General features: G+C 37.1%; 1 protein-coding gene across 2 annotated transcripts in view; it reads left to right on the top strand.

Moving 5' to 3' along the window:
- The window catches only part of SMG1 (SMG1 nonsense mediated mRNA decay associated PI3K related kinase), a 98972-nt gene that overhangs the window by 14132 nt on the left and 64654 nt on the right, over positions 1–20186 (top strand). The window contains exons 2-7 of one of the 2 annotated variants that reach the window (XM_061401249.1): positions 9095–9153; positions 12558–12721; positions 13234–13389; positions 15575–15711; positions 16799–16857; positions 18072–18285. In XM_061401249.1, coding sequence (XP_061257233.1) covers positions 9104–9153; positions 12558–12721; positions 13234–13389; positions 15575–15711; positions 16799–16857; positions 18072–18285 — 780 coding nt within the window. In that variant the 5' untranslated portion in view covers positions 9095–9103. The remainder of the gene's footprint in view (positions 1–9094; positions 9154–12557; positions 12722–13233; positions 13390–15574; positions 15712–16798; positions 16858–18071; positions 18286–20186) is intronic. The other variant, XM_061401248.1, reaches the window with a different exon arrangement.

Genomic DNA, 20186 nt, shown 5'->3' with positions numbered 1-20186 from the left:
GTCAAACTAAAGGAAATAGTGTATTTCTTTACAGTAAAGGTATAAAAATAAGTAAAAGACCATCGGGCTTTCCAGGTGACACAGTGGTAAAGAATCTGGTAAATTCTTTACTGTTTGGTAAATTTAGACACTAACAGTCTTTGATTTCACTGGAGAGTATCCAGTGTTACATTTTTGCTTTTGCATTGAAAATGACTGCTAAATTTGGTAGGCAATGTAAAACATGAAATATCAAATTATTAAAAATCAGTGGCCTTTTGTGTGCTCAGTTGCGTCCGACTTTGTGTGATCCCATGGACTGGAGCCTACCAGGCTTCTCTGTCCATGGAATTTTCCAGTCAAGGATACTAGAGTGGGTTACCATTTCCTCCTCCAGGGCATCTTCCTAACCCAGGGATGAAACCCACATCTCTTTCATCTCCTGCACTGGCAGGTGGATTCTTTACCACTGTGCCACCTGGGAAGCCTGATGGTCTTTTACTTATTTTTATATCTTTACTGTAAAGAAATATGTAAAGAAAATACTGTAAAGAAAAAAAAAATGACCACCTCAGTCAAGCTATCAATAGTTCCATCATCCCCTCCACCCCACACCCCCAAGTTTCCTTGTTCCCTTTTGTAGTCAAGTTCTCCTAGTCCTTGATAACGACTGGTTTTCCCCCTATAATTTTGTCTTTTCAAGAATGTTATAAATAAGTTTTGAAAAAATTATGGTAAAATACACATAAAATTTGCCATTTTACAATTCAGTGGTATTAAATACATTCACAGTGTGTGCAGCTATGACCAACATCTAGTTCCAGAGCTTCTTGTCATCCCAGATTGAAACCCAGTACCAATTAAGCAATCACTCCCAATTTTCCCCTCTTCCCAGCCCCTTGCAAGCACAAATCTACTTTCTTTTTGGATTTGTCTATTCTGGATATGTCATATAAATGGAATCATGTAATATGTAGCCTTTTATGTCAGACCTCTTTGACTTATATAACATTTTCAAGGGTCATCCATGTTGTAGTAGGTATGGCTGAGTAATCTTCCATTGTATAGATTTACACATTTTGTTTATCCATTCATTGTTTGATATGCATTTGAGTTTCTGCCTTTTTCTACTGTAAATAGTGTTGTGGTGGACATTGATGTGTAAGTTTTTGTTTGAACATTTTTCAGTTCTTTGGGGCATATACTTGGGAGTCAATTGGAGTCGATTTGCTGAATCATGTGGTATTTCTGTTTAACTTTTTGAGGAAATGCCAAACTGTTTCTGAAGTGGTTTCTAGCATTTTACATTCTCATAAGTAATGTATGAGGGCTCCAAATTTTCCACCTCTCACATTAGTTATTTACTATTAACAAATTTTTTGACTCTTCTGATGGGTGCTTTCTCTCTGTGGTTTTGATTTGCATTATCCTCCAGGTGGCGCTAGTGTTAAAAGAACCCACTTGCTAATGCAGGAGACATAAGAGGCTTGGTTTCAGCCCTGCATCAGGAAGATCCCCTGGAGAAGGAAATGGCAACCCACTCCAGTGTTCTTGCCTGGGAAATCTCAAGGACAGAGAAACCTGGTGGTCTGCCGTCCGTAGGGTCGCAGAGTCGGACAGTCGGACAGAATTGAAGCGATTTAGCATGCATTTGCCAGTGAAGTTGAGCAACTTTTCATGTGCTAATTGGCCGTATGTATATCTTTGGAGACATGTATCTATTCAGGTCTTTTGCCCATTTTTAAATTTGATTGTTTTCTTGCTTAGTTATAGGAGTTCTTTATATACTAGATTCTTAAGAGATACATGATTTGCAAGTATTTTCTCTGGTTTTGTGAGTGGTCTTTTCACTTGATAGTATGCTTTGCACAAAAATGAGACTTGTAATATGCATTTAAGTAGATTTTAAAAATTCAGAATTCATTTAAATGTATTACTGAATCCATCCCTTTCTATTACTGGATTCTTTTTTGTATTACAAGACAAAGTTTTTACTTAAATAATCATAATGGATTTTGATCCAAGGTCGTCATCTAGTTTCCCTCCACTCTTCTTGCAGCATCATGCTGTTCTCCTTTCCCTATGAAAGGTGTGTGGTGTTAGATAATACAGTACATCTGCCTTCAATGCTGACATCTCAAACTAGTGAACAACTTGAAGCTAGTATAGAACTACTAAAGTGCAAGCTAGTGTGGTACTCTGAGTGCTGTAAGAGTTTAAAGAAGGTACTGAATCATAGGATTTTTTTTTCTCAAATCACAGAATATTTTATATTCCTAATTGGAATTGATAACTAACCGTTCTTTTCTTTCTAGATTGTAAATTAGTTCATCTTTTGGAGTTATTACTCTTAATTAGTGCTCTTGTAGAAAATAACCAAGAAAACATTGTTGATTTTTAATAGAACATATGGGAGAGGGAGTATGGGTTCTGGGTTGAATCTGGAAGAAAAATTAGTGTTGGGTTAAGTTAGGGGACTGCACTCTAGAGTAAAGAGAAAGACCTTGATTGTGAGAAGAGGCAGTCATAGGAAATAATTTTTTGCTCTCTAGGCAATGGGAATACAGTGATAAGCAACACTGACAGGCTCCTGCTCTTCTAGACTTTACAGTCTCCTGGCAGAACACAATTAAATAAGGTTCTCCAGTGGGGTAAGAGTTAAGGAACTGTTAGGTTTCGGGTAGTACTTACGTAACAGGGATTCCTAGTCAGTCTCAGGGGAATCAGAAACTTTGCAAAGGAAAGCTAAAGCTTAAAGGACATTGAGAGATTAATGAGGGCCAAGGAGAAGGCTGTTCCATGCAGACAGGCTTTAGCAAGGTGACTGGGGCACTGAAAGAATGGGATGAATGGGGCACAGAATGTAAAAGGATTACAAGAGTGTGGAGAGTTAGCTGAAAAGGGAAGTAAGGTCCATAAGATGAAAATGGCAGTGGGAGGACAAAACATTTGTGTTTTATTAGAATTGTTTTTGTTGTAGTGTGGGGAGAAATGGAATAGAGGTGAGAACTAGTGGTGGAAAACATACTATTAGGTAGGTGTAAATGTAATTACAGTTACAGACTGTGAATTTTAAGTCATTATAACTAGGCTCAAACACATCTTTACTTACCAAAATAGGAACCATTGCAATCAACACATTTTTGCCAATGAGACATAAGTTTGTTTATTCCTGTAGTGTAAAAATTTGGGATTTGATGAACTCTTGGAAAGCATTTTCTGCTTCCTGCTGGTTGTGGAAACATTTTCCCTGCAAAAAGTGGTTGAGATGCTTGAAGAAAGTGGTAGTTGGTTGGTGAGAGGTTAGGTGAAGATGGCGGATGAGGCAAAACTTCGTAGCTTAATTCATTCAACTTTTGAAGCATTGGTTGTGCAACATGCGGTCAGATGTTGTTGTGGAGAAGAAGTGGATCCTTTCTCTTGACCGATGCTGGCTGCAGGCATCGCAGTATTTGGTGCATCTCATCAATTTGCTGAGCATACTCTCAGATATAATCGTTTCGCTGGGATTCAGAAAACTGTAGTGGATCATCCTGGCAGCAGACCACCCAAGCAGTGACCATGACATTTTTTGGTGCATGTTTGACTTTGGAAAGTGCTTTGGAGCTGTCTCTAGGTTCAGCCACTAAGCTGGTCATTGCTGGTTGTCATATAAAATTCACTTTGCATCACACGTCCCAGTCCGATTGAGAAATGGTTCATTGTTGCGTAGAATAAAAGATGACACTTCAAAATGACAGTTTTTTAAAATTTTTGGTCAGCTCATGCGACACCCACTTATTGAGCTTTTTCACCTTTCCAATTTGTTTCCAATGCTAAATGACCGTAGAATGGTTGATGTTGAGTTCTTTGGCAACTTCTTGTGTAGTTCTAAGAGGATCAGCTTTGATGATCTTCTCAGTGGGTCTTTGTCACCTTCTGGTGGCACTCCTCATCTTCAAGGCTCTGGTCTCCTTTGCAAAACTTTTTGAACCACTGCTGCACTGTATGTTCGTTAGCAGTTCCTGAGCCAGATGTGTTGTTGATGTTGGGATGCCTCCGCTGCTCTGTGGCACATTTTGAACTCGAATAAGAAAGTCACTTGGATTTGCTTTTTGTCTAACATAATTTCCCTAGTCTAAAATAAATATAAACAGCTAGTTTGTGTCTACTTTGGCCACCTGATGAAAGTATAAACTTTGGCCACCTGATGCGAAGTACTGACTCATTGGAAAAGACCCTGATGCTGGGAAGGATTGAAGGCAGGAGGAGAAGGGGACGACAGAGGATGAGATGATTGGATGGCATCACGGACTAGATGGACATGAGTTTGAGCAAGCTCCGGGAGTTGTTGATGGATTGGGAAGCCTGGTGTGCTGCAGTCCATGGGGTAGCAAAGGCTCAGAAACGACTGAACAACTGAACTGAGCTGAAACAGCTAATAATAAGTAATTAGCAAAAAATCATAAAGCGAGAAATGCGCTTTAAAATGATGTATAACATAATCACATTTAAGAATGTGTTCCAATATCAAATGGCCAATTTCAACAATGTGAGACTGCAGTTTCTTTTGTACCAACGTAATATGTCTGTCTGACCAAATAGTGCCATTTATTGGAAAATGCCCACATTTATTAAAGTGGGAGTTCTGGGAAGAAACGAGCCAGTTATTGTGTTTGCGGCATTAGAACATTAAAAGTGCTTTTTTGTTTTGTTTTGTTAAACACTTGGGTATATAGATCTGCACGTGCACGTCTTTGATGGAGGCCTAGATTTGGGAATCGATGTCATGCAGGTGATAAGTATTGCCATCAGCATAGTTTGCAGAAGAGATGAATAGAAGGCCTGTGGTCAAGCTTTGAGAAACTCCAAGGCTTAGTGGTTTGGTAGAAGAGGCTGAGTAAGCCTTCAGAGGTGCCTGAAAAAGCAGAAGTGGAGAGATAGGAAGAACTGCAGAGTATAACATTCTATAAGCCAAAGGAAGGAAAGAATCTAGTTACTTTGAATTATCAGGATCTGAGCCCAGGTTATTGTAAGGATTTTAAAAAGAAGTTTTCATTCAGCCCACTTCATTCTCTGTAAGGCACCTTTGTGCAGGCCATAGCCCGATCAGCCCTGCTCAGCAGCCTTGTGAAAGCCTGCTTTGAGAGGATGAGTAAAGAGCAACCTGAAATATATCTTGCTTTTAGCAACCTGGAGGTCTTAGTTGGTTTTGCCAAAAGTGATAGAACAGAAGTTGGATTGGTGTAGACAGAGGAGCTAATAGAGGTAAAGAAACAATATGGGGAAGAGAGAGAATTCTGTTTGACTGCAAAGAGCAAAGGTAGGTTGGTTGGTTGGAGGGATGTGGGATTGATGGAGTTTTTGTGTGTGTGTGTGTGTGTGTGTGTGTGTTTAATTTGTTTTTATATTTTTAAGTGGGAGATATTGGAAAATTTTACATGTTTAAGAAGATTCAGTTTGGTGGAAAAGGTTGAGTCCACAGGAGAAAGATTATTTGAAAAGTTACGAGAAGGTAGAAATAGATGGGATCCCATAAAGTTCTAGAGTTGGGTGTGTGTGTGTTATCGTATCTTTATTTTTCCTCTTGGTCAAGTAAAGAGAATGTTAGAGAAGGAAGGAGCGAAGGGAGTAGGGAATTTGGGAGAGTGTTTGGAATCTGAAGAGAATGGGGAACAGATAGTGCGTGTGGAAGATGAACTTTGAAAGAACCTGGGAATGTGGTACTTCCTGATGGATGATGGGTAATTGATAATTGGATTTATGCAGGATTAGGATTTTGCCAGGTTGCTGCTAAGTCACTTCAGTCATGTCCGACTCTGTGTGACCCCACGGACGGCAGCCCACTAGGCACTGCCCCCCGCCCCGCCCCGCCCCCCGGTCCCTGGGATTCTCCAGGCAAGAACACTGGAGTGGGTTGCCATTCCCTTCTCCAATGCATGAAAGTGAAAAGTGAAAGTGAAGTCACTCAGTCATGTCTGACCCTCAGCAACCCCATGGACTGCAGCCTTCCAGGCTCCTCCGTCCATGGGATTTTCCAGGCAAGAGTACTGGGGTTGGGGTGCCATTGCCTTCTCCTTTGCCAGGTTGGTGTGAGGGAAATATTAAGGGAAGTTAAAGGAAGAGTTACTGAAATGAAAGACCATGAAATCTAAACTGATTAAAGAAGGAAGTTCAAAAGAAGATACTTGGATTGGGAAAAGTAGAGTAAGTCACAGGAATTAAAGTTACTAAAAACTTTTATAGTGGTACAGAGAAAATGTGAATAGAAAGTTGTCAAAAGCAACGCAAGTCTTCGGGGGTATTGAGCAAGATGAACTGAAAAACTTAGGGGATTTGAAGGACAAGTAACCACCAGTGGCAGTTGCTACTTTGGCAGGAACCATTTCTGTGGAGCCCTTTGGAGCATTCAGGGTGTGATTCTGGTTTCAGCAAGTTGAAAAGTAAGTGAAGGCAAGGATGGTAATTTTTTTCCCAGAGGTTTGGCTGTGAAAAGTCTATCTATACAATTAGCTTTAGAAGGAGAAAGAGAGCTGAGGGTTTTTTTTTTTTTTTTTTTGAAGAGGAAAGACCTGATTGTGTTTGTTGATGATGTGATGAGCAGTAGGAAAGTTGGAGATGCAAGGCATACCTCAGAAGATAGGGGAATGTATGGATCCAGACGGTTCTGTAGATAGGAGGTTTACTTGTTCCATTGTGTGAGTGTGATGGGAAGAAAGGCTCTGTGTGAGACCCAGGTAAACTTGTGGATTGTTGGAAGGAGGTTGGCAGGCAGTGGTGGAGTGTTGAAGAACTTAGACTGAGTTTGCATTCTTACTCTGCCTTTAATTAGCTAATTAGCTGTGCTGCTTTAGATCACTCATGGAATCTTTATCAGTGGTAGTACTGGGGGAAAGAGAAAGGTGCAGAAAGTTTGACAGCTGTTTTGGAAAAGCAGAACCCCAGCCAGGGAGTCATGGGCTGCATTGAAGACTCAGTTGCAGGCAGAAGGCTACATAGGAATGGCGTATTCAGCAACGTTTACACTGAAGACAGAGTGTAGATGCACATGAAGCAAAGGCTGAACTCTGATGGAGTACCTACGTAGTTACTTACTTTGTCCTTTTTGGTTAATATGGTTTAGAGGTCTGTCACATAGATGGTGTTTGAGATTCCTTGGAAGGGATATAAACTATATTGAAGTTGAAAACTATATTTTGCTAAAGATATTACATAAAAACAAAATTAACAACGTTTTAAATTTTGCATTAGAGTATATTCAGTGATTTTAAGTATAGGTGCAGAGTTAGAAGGAACATGTCCATAAGACCACCCTTACTTCTGATAGCAGTTGCAAGTTTGGGGGTCCTCTAGACCACTCTTGGGTTGGATGGTTCACTAGAAGGGCTTAAAGTCTCATTGAAAGCTGTTGTACTCATGGTTGCAGTTTATTGTGGCTAAAGGATACAGATTAAAATCAACAAGGGTAAAGGTACATAGGGCAGAGTCTCAGTTACTTCCAAACTCACAGCTTCTCCCTGTTTCCTGGTATTGATTTGTGATAATACGTATGGAATGTTACCAAACATGGAAGCCCAGCCCAACCTTGGTGTCCAGAGTTCTCATGGGGTCCATGATCAGTTGCTCACATGCATGAACTTAGGTTTTCAGCCCTACTAAAGGTTGAGTTGATCCATGTGATTCAAAGGCCTTACCATAAATCCCATAGTTTTACTTTCTGGTGTGACCCAGTTTCCAGGTGGACAGGGACACTCTTACTAGGCATTATATTCCAAGTGTTTAGACTTCTTCCAGCAGTTGAGGGGTAAGCTCAGGCCTCTCTTTGGGCAAGGTGAAATTCTTTACACTTTTACGACAGTAAATATATTTTTGTATTTTGAGACTGCAAAAACTAATTAAGGTTTGATTGATATTAAAAGTTGATTACTAAAGAACCCATAAATAGGTAATTAAAATTTGGTATTTAATACTTAATTCTTATTAAGTACCTAAGGAAGTTTCATCAAGAAATATTAACTGTTAATATTTCATTATAGTAAAACTGAGGTAAACTCATTTATAATTTTTAATTTTGGCATGGTGGTTCAATTCTGTTTTATTAAATTTGAACTTAACTATTTTCTCCTGTGGCATTTCATATAATGAAGTCCCTGAGCCTGCCAACTTAATTTTTTAGCCACAGATTCATATTTCAGAGCATTGTCTCTCATGTGAAAGTGTGATGTACTCAAGTCTCAGAGTTATGCATAGTTTCATATTTTCTCTTAAAAGTATGTCTGAATCCAGGTGAGTAAGAGACATCACAGGGATAACCTTGAATTTATTTTCAAAAGGTAAATTTTTAGTGGTATGAACTGTTAGTATGAAAAACAGCATATTCTGCAACTTCTTTGTGATAGTGATGCTCTCTGTCTTTGAGTGCCACTGCTTCAGAGAATTAATGCATTCCCACCTCATTGGCTTTAGTGCAGATCTCATTTCCTACTTGATCCTCACTACAAATTAGATCTCACCATTCGAGTGAAATCCCTTAATAAGCCTGGTTAAAAACTACCTGAAGCAGTATCATGCTCTTCCTGGGGGCACCGCTAGGTGTGGTGTTTGCATCAAGTCATTTTGGGGTGCTTTATGGAGACATTTTCTGATAGAGAATTCCTTGACTTCACCTTTCCAGGCTGATTCCCCCCCACCTTAGTTGCTTTTCATAATGCTTACAAGAACTGGACTATAAAACCACATTTAGGGGTGACACTATCCCTAACACTCGGTAGTTTGTTGATGTGAGATCTCAGGGCTGGGGTCAGTGAAAATGAATAATCTCTCTGATTTATTACATTTTCTGTATATTGATAATAGGTAACTAAAATGAGTGGTAACTGTATTTGCATGTGATTTGTATGTTATAGTTAACATTTAAATTCTCTTTGGTTCTAAAAATTTTTTCGCTGCCACCTCAAGCCTCTGTCCTCTAAGGCAGAGAGTGGCATTCCATCTCAGTTTTTGCTTCAGCATATGAACCCTAGAAGGCCGCAGTGCAACTAAAAGCACCTAACCCATGAATGATCTTTGCTTCATGTTTGGAAAACAAATGTTTTAACCCAGTGTCCTCACTAATATTGTAACTACTGTCTTACAGATTGACTTGATGCAAAAACATCACAAAGGCTCCATATTATACAGTATGCGATTTTTGAGGTATGAGCTTTAGAAACTTACCTCTCATGTGGCATGTACATCAGGCTTTAACTTCAGTTTAATCATTTTGGGGAATTTATGCATTTCTTTTTTTTTTTTTTTTCCCTCTCTCTCCATAATATTTTTAGAGTATTAAAGGGGCTGTGGAGGTATTTTTGGGTCCTAGCTAGGTTACTTAGTCTTAACAAATACATTTTCTTTTATCACTAAATTGAGATACTAATTCTGGCAGATGATAGTTTTTTCAGCCCTTACAACTAGCTTAACATTTATGCCTGCCTCTTTGAGATCAATCTGCATTTTCTTTTTAGCTCCCTTTGATTGCCTCATTTTAAGTGCTTATTTCCATTCTTAACAGTTTTCTATTTATTGGACTGGGATGATCCTGTTGATGCTAACTGCCTGATATTGACTTTTTGAGAACTAAGCTGTCTAGATCTTACAAAAAGAAAGATTTCATATAAATGCTGAACCATTTTTTGTCTTTGGGTTCAGAATATCTATAACTTGCATTCTGGTTAGAAGTAGTTTGATCGGTTTATATTTAAAGAACCTGGAAACCAGGGAGTTTTTAGACATTTCTGAGACAGTAGTTCTACTCTAGTGAATTTTTCATTATATTTCTGAAAACTCAAATTCTGGGGAGAAAAGTCTCTGTGTTTATTTGTGTATATACTCTGTGTATATACTAATGAGATTTTGTTTCTAACAAATTGGGAGATTTGGTCTGTTTTTTTGTTTGTTTGTATGATTCCTAAGTAGAAATGGATTTCTTTTCTTGGTAGCAGTAGATTGCTTAATTTTTTCAATGAAGAAGTTAAAATCAGTTTATTGTATACTGAGTATAAAAACTTGTTTTGATTGTATTCATATGTTCATTAATGATTTATATTTATCTGTTAGACTGGAAACCTTGAATATATTTAGTATTATGGACCTATTGACTTTGAGTGTACCTTGTAAGCTACTTAGCTTTAAGAACTTGTTATCTTTCATAAGTCTTATAAAAACATCACATAATCTATAGGTATTATCCCCATTTTATGCAGCAGACATCAGAGGCTTGGAAGTTAACTTCCTTGTGCAAAGTCACATGTACCTTTCCAGTGCTGGAGCTGAGATTGGAGCCTCGATCTTTTTTTAACCCATATTCTCTATTGCTTTGTGTTTACTGCTGTGTCACCAGAAAGAGATACAAATATTTAACTCTTCATAGTAAGAGTAGTATATGTAATCTATATTAAGCATAATGGACACTAGAAATCCAGAGTATTTTAATATTTATTTATATATTGATAAGGCTTTAATTATCTTGATGTTTCAGAATTGTTTTATTCATTTGCGAGTTTCCTTTTCTAGGTTGTGTTAGGTGCCATACATACAGACAAGTTTAAAGTCTGCCCAAATCATTAAAGCTTATTGATTCTCTTATTTTTCAATTCCCTTTTAGAAGTGGTATGTTATAGTTTGTTATAGGTGCTCATTGAGTATGCTACTTTTAGATACATGGGGCAGGTCATTATGTAAGTTTTAAGGAGTTCTTATGCTTCATTTAGTGGTAAAGGCATTTAAATGCTTGTAGACTTACTACACTTACAAAATATTCTCATACATTTTAAAAAAATTCCATAGATTTGATTTTTTCATATGTTGGAAGTTCTAAGCTTTGTTGAGTGAACTCTGAATGTTTGAAGAATATACTGCATTATGGAACCTTAGTTATATGTTTAGTTAGTATGCTAGTGTTATAAATTTTTATCAAGTTTCAGATTCAGAGCCTCCAGTGTTCTTGCCTGGAGAATCCCAGGGATGGAAGAGCCTGGCGGGCTGCCGTCTATGGGGTCGCACAGAGTTGGACACGACTGATGCGACTTAGCAGCAGCAGCAGGAATGATTTAGACTTGTGTGCCATGGAGGTGTCCAATTTTAATTGAACCTATTTGTCTACAGTCTATAGTGACAGTGGTTGCAGTAGGTTCAGATCAGGATGTATGAGCCTATGCAACTTTTTCATATTTAGTATTCTTGTGGGTGGGGACAAGGAAAGGATGATAAACTCTAGATAAAATACACAGACACTGGGTCCTTTTTTATACATGGGGAGGGGAATGGGGTTGAGAAACAGCTAAGTTTCTGCTCTTGCCAGTGTCCTTAATGTCCTCAGATAATGTCACCAAAAAGTTATAGTGCAGAAGTGTTTTAGTAAGTACCATAAGAATAATTTATTTTTTCCCCAAGAAGGTCGTTCCTGTCCGAACAAATATCAGTATTAGAGGAGCATTTTTCTTCATATTTTTCATATGTTGCCATGATACCTTATTTCTTGATAGTTGATTGAAGAAAGAATAAGATTCATGAGAAATTACAGAGTTTAGCTTCCTATTTTACTGATAGGGCCATTGTGGCATAGAGATGATCCTTAGATAAGCATACTGATTTTACCTTGGAACTGTGCCACTTATTTATTAATACCCAGATACCTGGGATTATTCTAGGTAGCATTTGAATTTTAAATAGATTATGGACTGCAACCTTCAACTTTATTGGATTCCTTGGATACCTTGCTTTTATTTTCCTCACTTTTTATAATTTTAATAGATAAAATATTAGATAAAATAGATATTATATATATTATATAAAATTAGATAAAATGGATAAAATAATAGATAAAATCAGTCTTTATTACTAATAGATATTGCTTATATAAAGAATATCTATTAATAATGAAATCCTCAGTATTACCATACATTAAAATAATCTTATTTTTCAGCTGTGTTCTTTCCTAATACCCTACTGAGCATGCTTTCAGATTTCGTGCTGTAATCTATTTTGCCACCAAATAATCAAGTTACTAATTTAGGTGAGAGAGACAGAGTGCCACATTGCCATTAGGCAGTAGTTTAAAAATAATTTGGTAACACTTTGCTCCTGCCTGATATGTTGCTAGTGTTTTTTATTTTTATGACTGAGAAGACTAACTTTCCACTGGTTAACCTTCTTATGAGAGAAGGCGATTTAGAAACAACTATTCCTTTTATCAAGTTACATGAAAAGAACGCTGGACCACCATGGTGACCAGCTACCTCAGTTTTCCTGGGACTAAGGGGGTTCACAGGACATGGAACTCTCAGTGCTAAAACCAGTTTAGGTGTTGAGTTGGCCACCCTATTCCTGGAAGTTATTCATATTTCTGAATGAATCTTTAGATAGTAGAAGGGACTGAAAAGCTGGTGTTTCACCCATTTTTCCATCTCTTCCTGGTTGAAAGGCTTCTTACTAGATGTTGGAGTGCTTTTGTATAATAGCAATGAGAAGATAGAGGCTTGTATAGAAGAAAGATTGTCGATTTGCGTTATCAAAATGTTTTTTTAAAGTTGTAACTTTATACCCTTCTCTCTTTGCAGAACTGATAGTGCATCAGCCGACCCAGATAATTTAAAATACTCTTCATCCAGAGATAGGGGTGGGTCTTCCTCTTATGGACTGCAGCCTTCAAATTCAGCTGTGGTGTCTCGGCAAAGGCATGATGATACCAGAATCCATGCTGACATACAGAATGACGAAAAGGGTATATATTATATGTTTCCTTATTGCCAGAGGCATGCTTTTGTGTGTGTGTGTGTGTGTTTTAACGTACCTATTTCTCCTTTTCCTCCTCCTTCCCTTTCTTTCCCTCTCTCCCCTTCTTTTCTTCTAATATGTTTATAATTACTAAATACAGTGCTGTTCTTGAAACATTTTTTTGAAAGTTTACCCCTTAATTATAAATTTAAATATACTTTTTACACATGCAGTAAAATACATAAGTGCAATTTTCTTGCCCCCAAAATACAGTATTATCACTGAGGCTAAAGTCTTTCCTGACTACTGTCTCTCCTCTGGACTTCTAAAAAGTTTTCAAGTGCAAAATCTGATCTTCCACTGAAGATAACAAAATGAAATCAAGGCATGCATCACAGAGAAAGAGTAGAAGCAAAGGCTGGTTGAGCTGCAGATTGAGTCAGAAGGACCTGAACTATCAGGAATTGATGGAGTGAAACAAAGAGCCCATTGAAATAATGTAAATGTTGCTATTTTTAGGTGGCTACAATGTCAATGGAGGATCTGGGGAAAATACTTATGGTCGGAAGTCGTTGGGGCAAGAGCTGAGGGTTAACAATGTGACCAGCCCTGAGTTTACCAGTATTCAGCATGGCAGTCGTGCGTTAGCCATCAAAGACATGAGGAAATCACAGGGTAAGACTGGGTGACCTGGGACCATCGCACATGCCTCCCCTGAGACATCTCCTAAATGCCTCGTTTCCTGCCAGTGCCTTGCGCATCTGTGACTTGGTCAGCTTACTGAGTTGAGAAACATGTGTTGGTGATAATTATTTGCATTCTTTTTCCTCTCAACTGTTCCCTAACATAAATTCCTACCAGAAAGGTTTTTAATACTTTAAAAAATAATTCTCTTAAAATTAGGAGACTGGATAAGATTTTTAAGAAAGGATTTTCCTGGTTACAGTAGATATTGAACATATAGTGTATAATAGACTCTTCTGCAGCAAGTCCTTCAACTCTAGGGTGAGGGTAGGCCCCTAGAGTTCTAGAGTTCTGTTTGACTCTAGTAAAGGGACTGGGCCCTTTTCTAAAGTTAAGCACACAGTTACTGCTTCGTGCTTTAAAACACAAGCCTCATTGAATGGGTAAAGTGTCTTGAACATTCATAGGATTAGAGGTAATGGTCTTTTTTCTGAAAGAGAAATTTATTTTCTTGGTAAAGCTGATTAAGAAGTCAAGATTTCTGATTTATACTCTTTGTTGGATATAATTACTGTTTGGACCTTTACTTTATAACCATTTTTTCCCAGTGAGGGGAGTGTGTGTGTATGTTGTGTATCTTGGTGAACATTTTTGTATAGAGCTTTTTTATTTTGCATGCAGCTTAAAAAAAAAGTGATTTCTTTTAGATAAATTTTTCTAAAGTGGAATGACTAAGTCATAGGCTGAAATTATCTCTTAAAAGTATTTGAAGTCTTTTTTTTTCATTGTTCAAATTTTTTTAATTTAAATTTATTTATTTTAATTGGAGGCTAATTACAGTGGTATTTAAAGTCTTAAGAATTAGGTATGGTAGAGTTAAGAAGTGACTCTAAAGTTAATTTAGTCTAGCTCCCCCTCGCAGGCTCAGAGTTGTACAGTTTGCTAGTGGCAGCATTGTAAATACAGCCTAGATTTCTTGACTAGTAACCTAAAGACATTTTAGCAGTCATCCTTGCTGACTCTATAGGCTAAGGCTTTTTAAAAAATCTTCCTTCTCTCAGATGTTACAATTTCTTTATTATCATTTTTCCTTTCATTCCTTAGAAATGGAACTGTCAGACTGTTTAATGTGGTTTGTGTTAATGTACGTTCATTAATTATGATGAATTGCACAGTTGAAAATTTAAAAAGAAAAATTTAACACTTTATTTAAAGCCATCTTGGTTAGTAGTGTTCAACATTGTTTGAGCATTCCTGCTTGTTCTTGTCATTAAAAAAGGGAAGAAAAGTTTTGATTTGCCACTTTCCTTGTGGCAGCATGCCTTGCACATGATAGGTGGTAATTTTTGTTGAACTGAATATGTGATTGAAGTTCACCAAACCTTTGTCCTAGGCAACTGATGATGTAACAAGAGGCTCCCTTCCAATGGGAGACTTAGGTGAGAAAGAGAAGCATGTAATCTCTTTCTGGCTGATAGTGACTTTATCTCTAAACCTGTTGAAGTTTCTTACCTGTGCTCTTTACCTGGATGTTGAAAACAGTTTGGAACAGATCTAAAGAGAATAATTTCTAAGCCTTTCTTTTTTCTCTGTCAGTTGGTTCTCTGGAATGAGGTGTCTGTGTAGGTTTATCTTTTTGGGGGGTCTGCTGTGTGCCTGGCAGTCTGCTGGGGCTGGGTTTACAGTGATGAACAGAAATGTTACGGCTGGGCCTAGTGGTAAAGAATCCACCTGCCAGTGCAGGAGACATGGGTTTGATCCTTGGTCTGGGAAGATTGCATGTGCTGCGGAGCAACTAAGCCCTTGTGCCACAACTGCTGAGCCTGTGCTCTAGAGCCTGGGAGCCGCAAGTACTGAGCCCATGTGGAGCCCACATGCCACAGCGACTGAAACTTGTGCCCCTAGCCCAAGCTCTACACCGAGAGGCCACTGTAACGAGAAGCCCACACACCACAGCTCGAGAGTTGCCTCTGCTCTCTGAAACTAGAGAAAAAGCCCCTGTCAGCAAAGACCCAGCACAGCCAAAAATAAATAGTTATTAAAAAAAATGTTATACGACTTAACATTCATTGAGCTTTGTTTCAATTGTCTGGTGTACTGTGATTATTAATATACTTTAAAATATTTGGGCTATTAAGTTTCTGTGCTGATTCATCCTCAATGTTGATGTTCACAGAGCGATCGATGTCTTATTCTGATGAGTCTCGACTGTCGAATCTTCTTCGGAGGATCACCCGGGAAGATGACAGAGACCGAAGACTGGCTACTGTTAAGCAGTTGAAAGAATTTATTCAGCAACCAGAAAATAAGCTGGTCAGTATAGTATGTTTGGAAATATTGATCAGTTTTACATATCCTTAGTACACTAGATAACGTTATCTGAAGTAGTTTAAGAAGGGAAAAGGTTTGCTTCTAAGGAAAAATAATAGGGAATTCCAGATTATTTGGCCTATATTATGATCATCTTGAACTTAATGCCCCTAATGTGTAACTTAGCCACAAATGTTGGATCCGTGTTGGTTCCTTCTGTGATAAAGTATTTTTGACCTTTTACGTATTTATTCTGTTGTCCTTGGAACTTTTTTATCCTGTGTTCTGGGACAGAATATCTCTCTGTTTTCATAAGTGAAACTGGAGTAGGAGGTACATAATTTGCTCATGGGTAAGTTTGGCCAGGGCTAAATAAATGGAAAAACTCTTTAAAGTACAGAAGGGAGTTCCCTGGTGGCCTAATGGTTAGGATTCTGGGCTTTCATTGCCTTGACCTGAGTTTAGTCCCTGGTTAGGGAACTGAGATTCTGCAAGCTACTTGGCCTGGCCAGAAAAAAAGAATAAAGTACAGGAGCAGTTGCAAATTTCTTTGCCCTACAACTAAGTCTCCTACTGTTAAAAACATGATACAGAACAGGAGGCAGTTAATGAAAATGGTGTAGTGAGTCAAATGACATTTGGTTCAAAGCAGGTTTCCTCCAGGCCCCCCTGCCTGATTTTATTATGAAAAATTTCAAATAGTAAATTGAAAGAATTTTACAGTGAATATCATAGCATCTAAATTCTGTCATTAACACTGTAACACTTTATGACTTTATCATATATGTCTCTACCTCTTCTTCTATCCATCAGTTCACCTTTTGTTCTAAAAATGCATTTCAGAGTAAATAAAAGAGTTGTTGGTTTTTTCCCCCATTGATGATCATGGCTGTATATTTCCTATGGATAAATTTCTTTCAGAATCTGAAAGGAAACTTATGACCCTCCTGATATAATTGGGACCTGGGAATAATAAGAAAAGTAAGGTGTGGTCCAGTTACAATTTGGAGGGAACCAGAAGTAAGAAAAAGTACATAATGTTATTCTTAAAAGTATAGAAATCTGAAGTTTTTATTAAATTTTTTTTAAGGTGCTAGTTAAGCAGTTGGATAATATCTTGGCTGCTGTACATGATGTGCTTAATGAAAGGTAAGTAAGAGAAATTTTAAAAGTATACAGGAAGATAAACTTACTGACTTCATTTATAACATTTTTAATGTTTCACTGGGTTCTCTTGCCATCTTTTTTTGTGTTAAAGTATTTAAACCTTAATTACCACTGAAATAGAATCCAGGTAGGTTACAGTCTGTGGGGGTGCAAAGAGTCAGACAGGACTTAGCAAATGAGCACACACACACACAAATGGAACCCACTTGAAAGGGAGAGCCATTCTTTTTTTTTAATTTGTCAACATGACTAAATAATTGAGCACTGACTTGTAGAATGACATAAACTCTGAATGCAAGCATGAATGCATCCAGTTAACTTTTGTAAACTAGAGCATTTTGAAACTGCTTCGAGAGTAGAGGTGAAAGGGTGTGTCCTTTGGGCAACAGTGGATTAAAGCCATCTAGTCTCCAGGGCTGCTGGGGTTCCCCAGAGGTGTGCAGTCATTTCTTCATATGGTGATTCCCAAAGACTTGCAGTGTTAGAAAGCATCCAAAACTCATCTCAGTATGTCATGAATCTTATTGCTTTTGGATGGTTTTATTTTGTATAGTTACTGATTAATATAATACTTAAATCAGTGTTAATCTTCTAAGTTTATTATATTTAACTATTACTGTTCCCTATTTTATAGTTCTCAGATACTGAATATTAGGGCTTCCCTGGTGGCTCAGAGGTTAAAGCCTCTGCCTGCAATGTGGTAGACCTGGGTTCGATCCCTGGATTGGGAAGATCCCCTGGAGAAGGAAATGGCAACCCACTCCAGTATTCTTGCCTGGAAAATCCCATGGACGGAGGAGCCTGGTAGGCTACCGTCCATGGGGTCGCAAAGAGTCGGACACTACTGAGCGACTTCACTTTGTCTGATCATTTGTTGCTGCCTTTTTCTATGGATCAGTTAGTATAGTTTGAGATCGAATTCAAAGTCTGAATTTTAGTATATTTAAACCTTTCTTTACTATTTGTAAATAATCGATTCTAAAATAAAAGAAAATTTAAAGTTTTAACAAAGGTACCATGGGAGAGAGAAGATAGAATACTTAGAATGGATAAAACTTAAACCTTTTGTGTAGTCTGAATAAAAATTAAATCATTTAACACATTCTGTTGTAAGATATGTTATTCTTGTCATCTTTGAAAGCTTAAGCCTCTTGTGTATTTTGTTTGTTTTGTTTTGTTTGCATTAAAATAAACAGTAGCAAATTGCTTCAGGAGTTGAGACAGGAGGGAGCTTGTTGTCTTGGCCTTCTTTGTGCATCTCTGAGCTATGAGGCTGAGAAGATCTTCAAATGGATTTTTAGCAAATTTAGCTCATCTGCAAAAGATGAAGTTAAACTCCTCTACTTATGTGCCACCTACAAAGCACTAGAGACTGTAGGAGAAAAGAAAGCCTTTTCATCTGTAATGCAGGTAAGAATATGGAGGATGGGGAGTGATGATGCGCTTGGGAAGAACGGTGTCTGTAACACATCTTTGGTGGAGTGCTTGAAGAAAGGAATCTTAGGGTAGGGGTTATCTACTGATAGTACATGTAATGTAAATAAAATGCCTCTTTCTGAATGTGAGTAAAGAATATAAAGAATACACTTTATGGGTAGATATAAAATAAGTTACTTAAAATTTTATGTCTTCACTTTTTAGAAGCTTTCTTTTGAATTTGCCTAGTACTAGAATCATTTACAGATTTAGACATTGGAGCTGCATGAGGAAAGCCAGGTCAAAGGGGGCTTCACATTTTTTGAGGGAGATAAAAATTAAACATCACAACTTACTTTGGGTTTTTTTTAGGTTTGATAATATGTTAAAAATTATTATTCCAAGTTATATAAAATAATAGTATATCTGAATTATTAAAAGATAATTCCCAATTTAATTTAGAGCCAAATTATAAATAATTCAATTTTTGTTGTTTAAAAATTTAGAATTTGATGGTTTTGGAATATTTGATATCTTTATTTTTACTTTTCCTAAAAAGTTGATTTTGTGTTTTATTTTGGCCAATTAGTAAGAAAAAAAAAAAAAAAGTGAGAAATCTATTCTGTCTTAAAATTTTTATTTTCCCTTAATTGTAGAGGTTATGAAAAGAATTTGGGAAAAGATTTAGAAAATTATTTGTAACTAACCAGCATAACACCAAATTTGACTTATTCTGCATATAGTTTATATAGTGGATGCTTCCCCGGTTATTTATTTTGAAAAATTTTCAATCCACAGGTAAACACATTGGCTAGTACAGTAAACACCCATGTATCTTTTACCTAGATTTGTCACTTATTAATATTTTGCTCCAGTTTTGTTTTTACACACATGCACACACACACATGATTTTTTATTAAAGCATTTGAAAATAAATTACATCATGATGGTTTACCCTGTGATACTTGAGCATACATATACATCTCCAGAGATTAAGGCTAATCTTCTATATAACAACAATATTATAATCATAGTTAAGAAAATTAGTTCTGTTGCATAATAAAATCCATGTTCAAATCGTGCTGTTGCCACTGAGATGTCTTTTGTCTTACTCAGAATTCCATCAAGATTCATGTTTTTGATGAATCTTTAATCTCTTGAAGATGGTGGTGTGCCTCTTTAATCTTTCTTAAGCGTAACAATTTGCTGCACTTTTTTTGTCCCCCTTCTTTTGTAGAATGTTCTACGTCTTGGGCTTGTCTGATTATTCCTTGCTGGTTAGATTCAGTTCAAATAGTTTGGTCATGAATACCTCATGGGTTCACACTTAGCTTTGTGTCACGCTAGCAGGTACATAACTTGAGATTCACATACCTCTTAGATGAAGAGTTTCATTGCTTAGTTAAGGTGAAGACCAACCAGATTTTTCCTTTGTGAAGGCTTGTTTTTCTCCCTTTGTAATTAGTTAGTAATCTGTACATAATACCATGAGACCTTCTGAATATCCTGTTTTTCATAATATTTCACTTGATTTTAGCATTCATTCATATGCTGTGCATTGTATAGGTTATAGTACTAGCTGTTGCAAAATGGTGGTTTTTCTCATTCTAGCATTTTTTCTATATTTATAACTTAATTCTTTTATAGAGAAGAGCCTTCGTTTAGGGGAAAGAATGGGTTTTAACAAAAAATTCAGCTGCAAAATATTCTATAAATAGTATGCCATATGTTTATTTAATATATATATGCACATGTAATAGTGGTAACATAATATGTCATTCTTGTGTTGGAGCCATGTTAATCTTCTCTAAATCATTCCAGTTTGAAGCAAGTGTTTATATTTTTAAGTATAAACTGTACAACATTTGCTCTATCTTCTGAATTTTAAAATCATA

This window comes from Bos javanicus, chromosome 25 (genome assembly GCF_032452875.1).
Source record: "Bos javanicus breed banteng chromosome 25, ARS-OSU_banteng_1.0, whole genome shotgun sequence".
NCBI lineage: Eukaryota > Metazoa > Chordata > Mammalia > Artiodactyla > Bovidae > Bos > Bos javanicus.
This window is presented reverse-complemented; position numbering and strand designations above follow the sequence as displayed.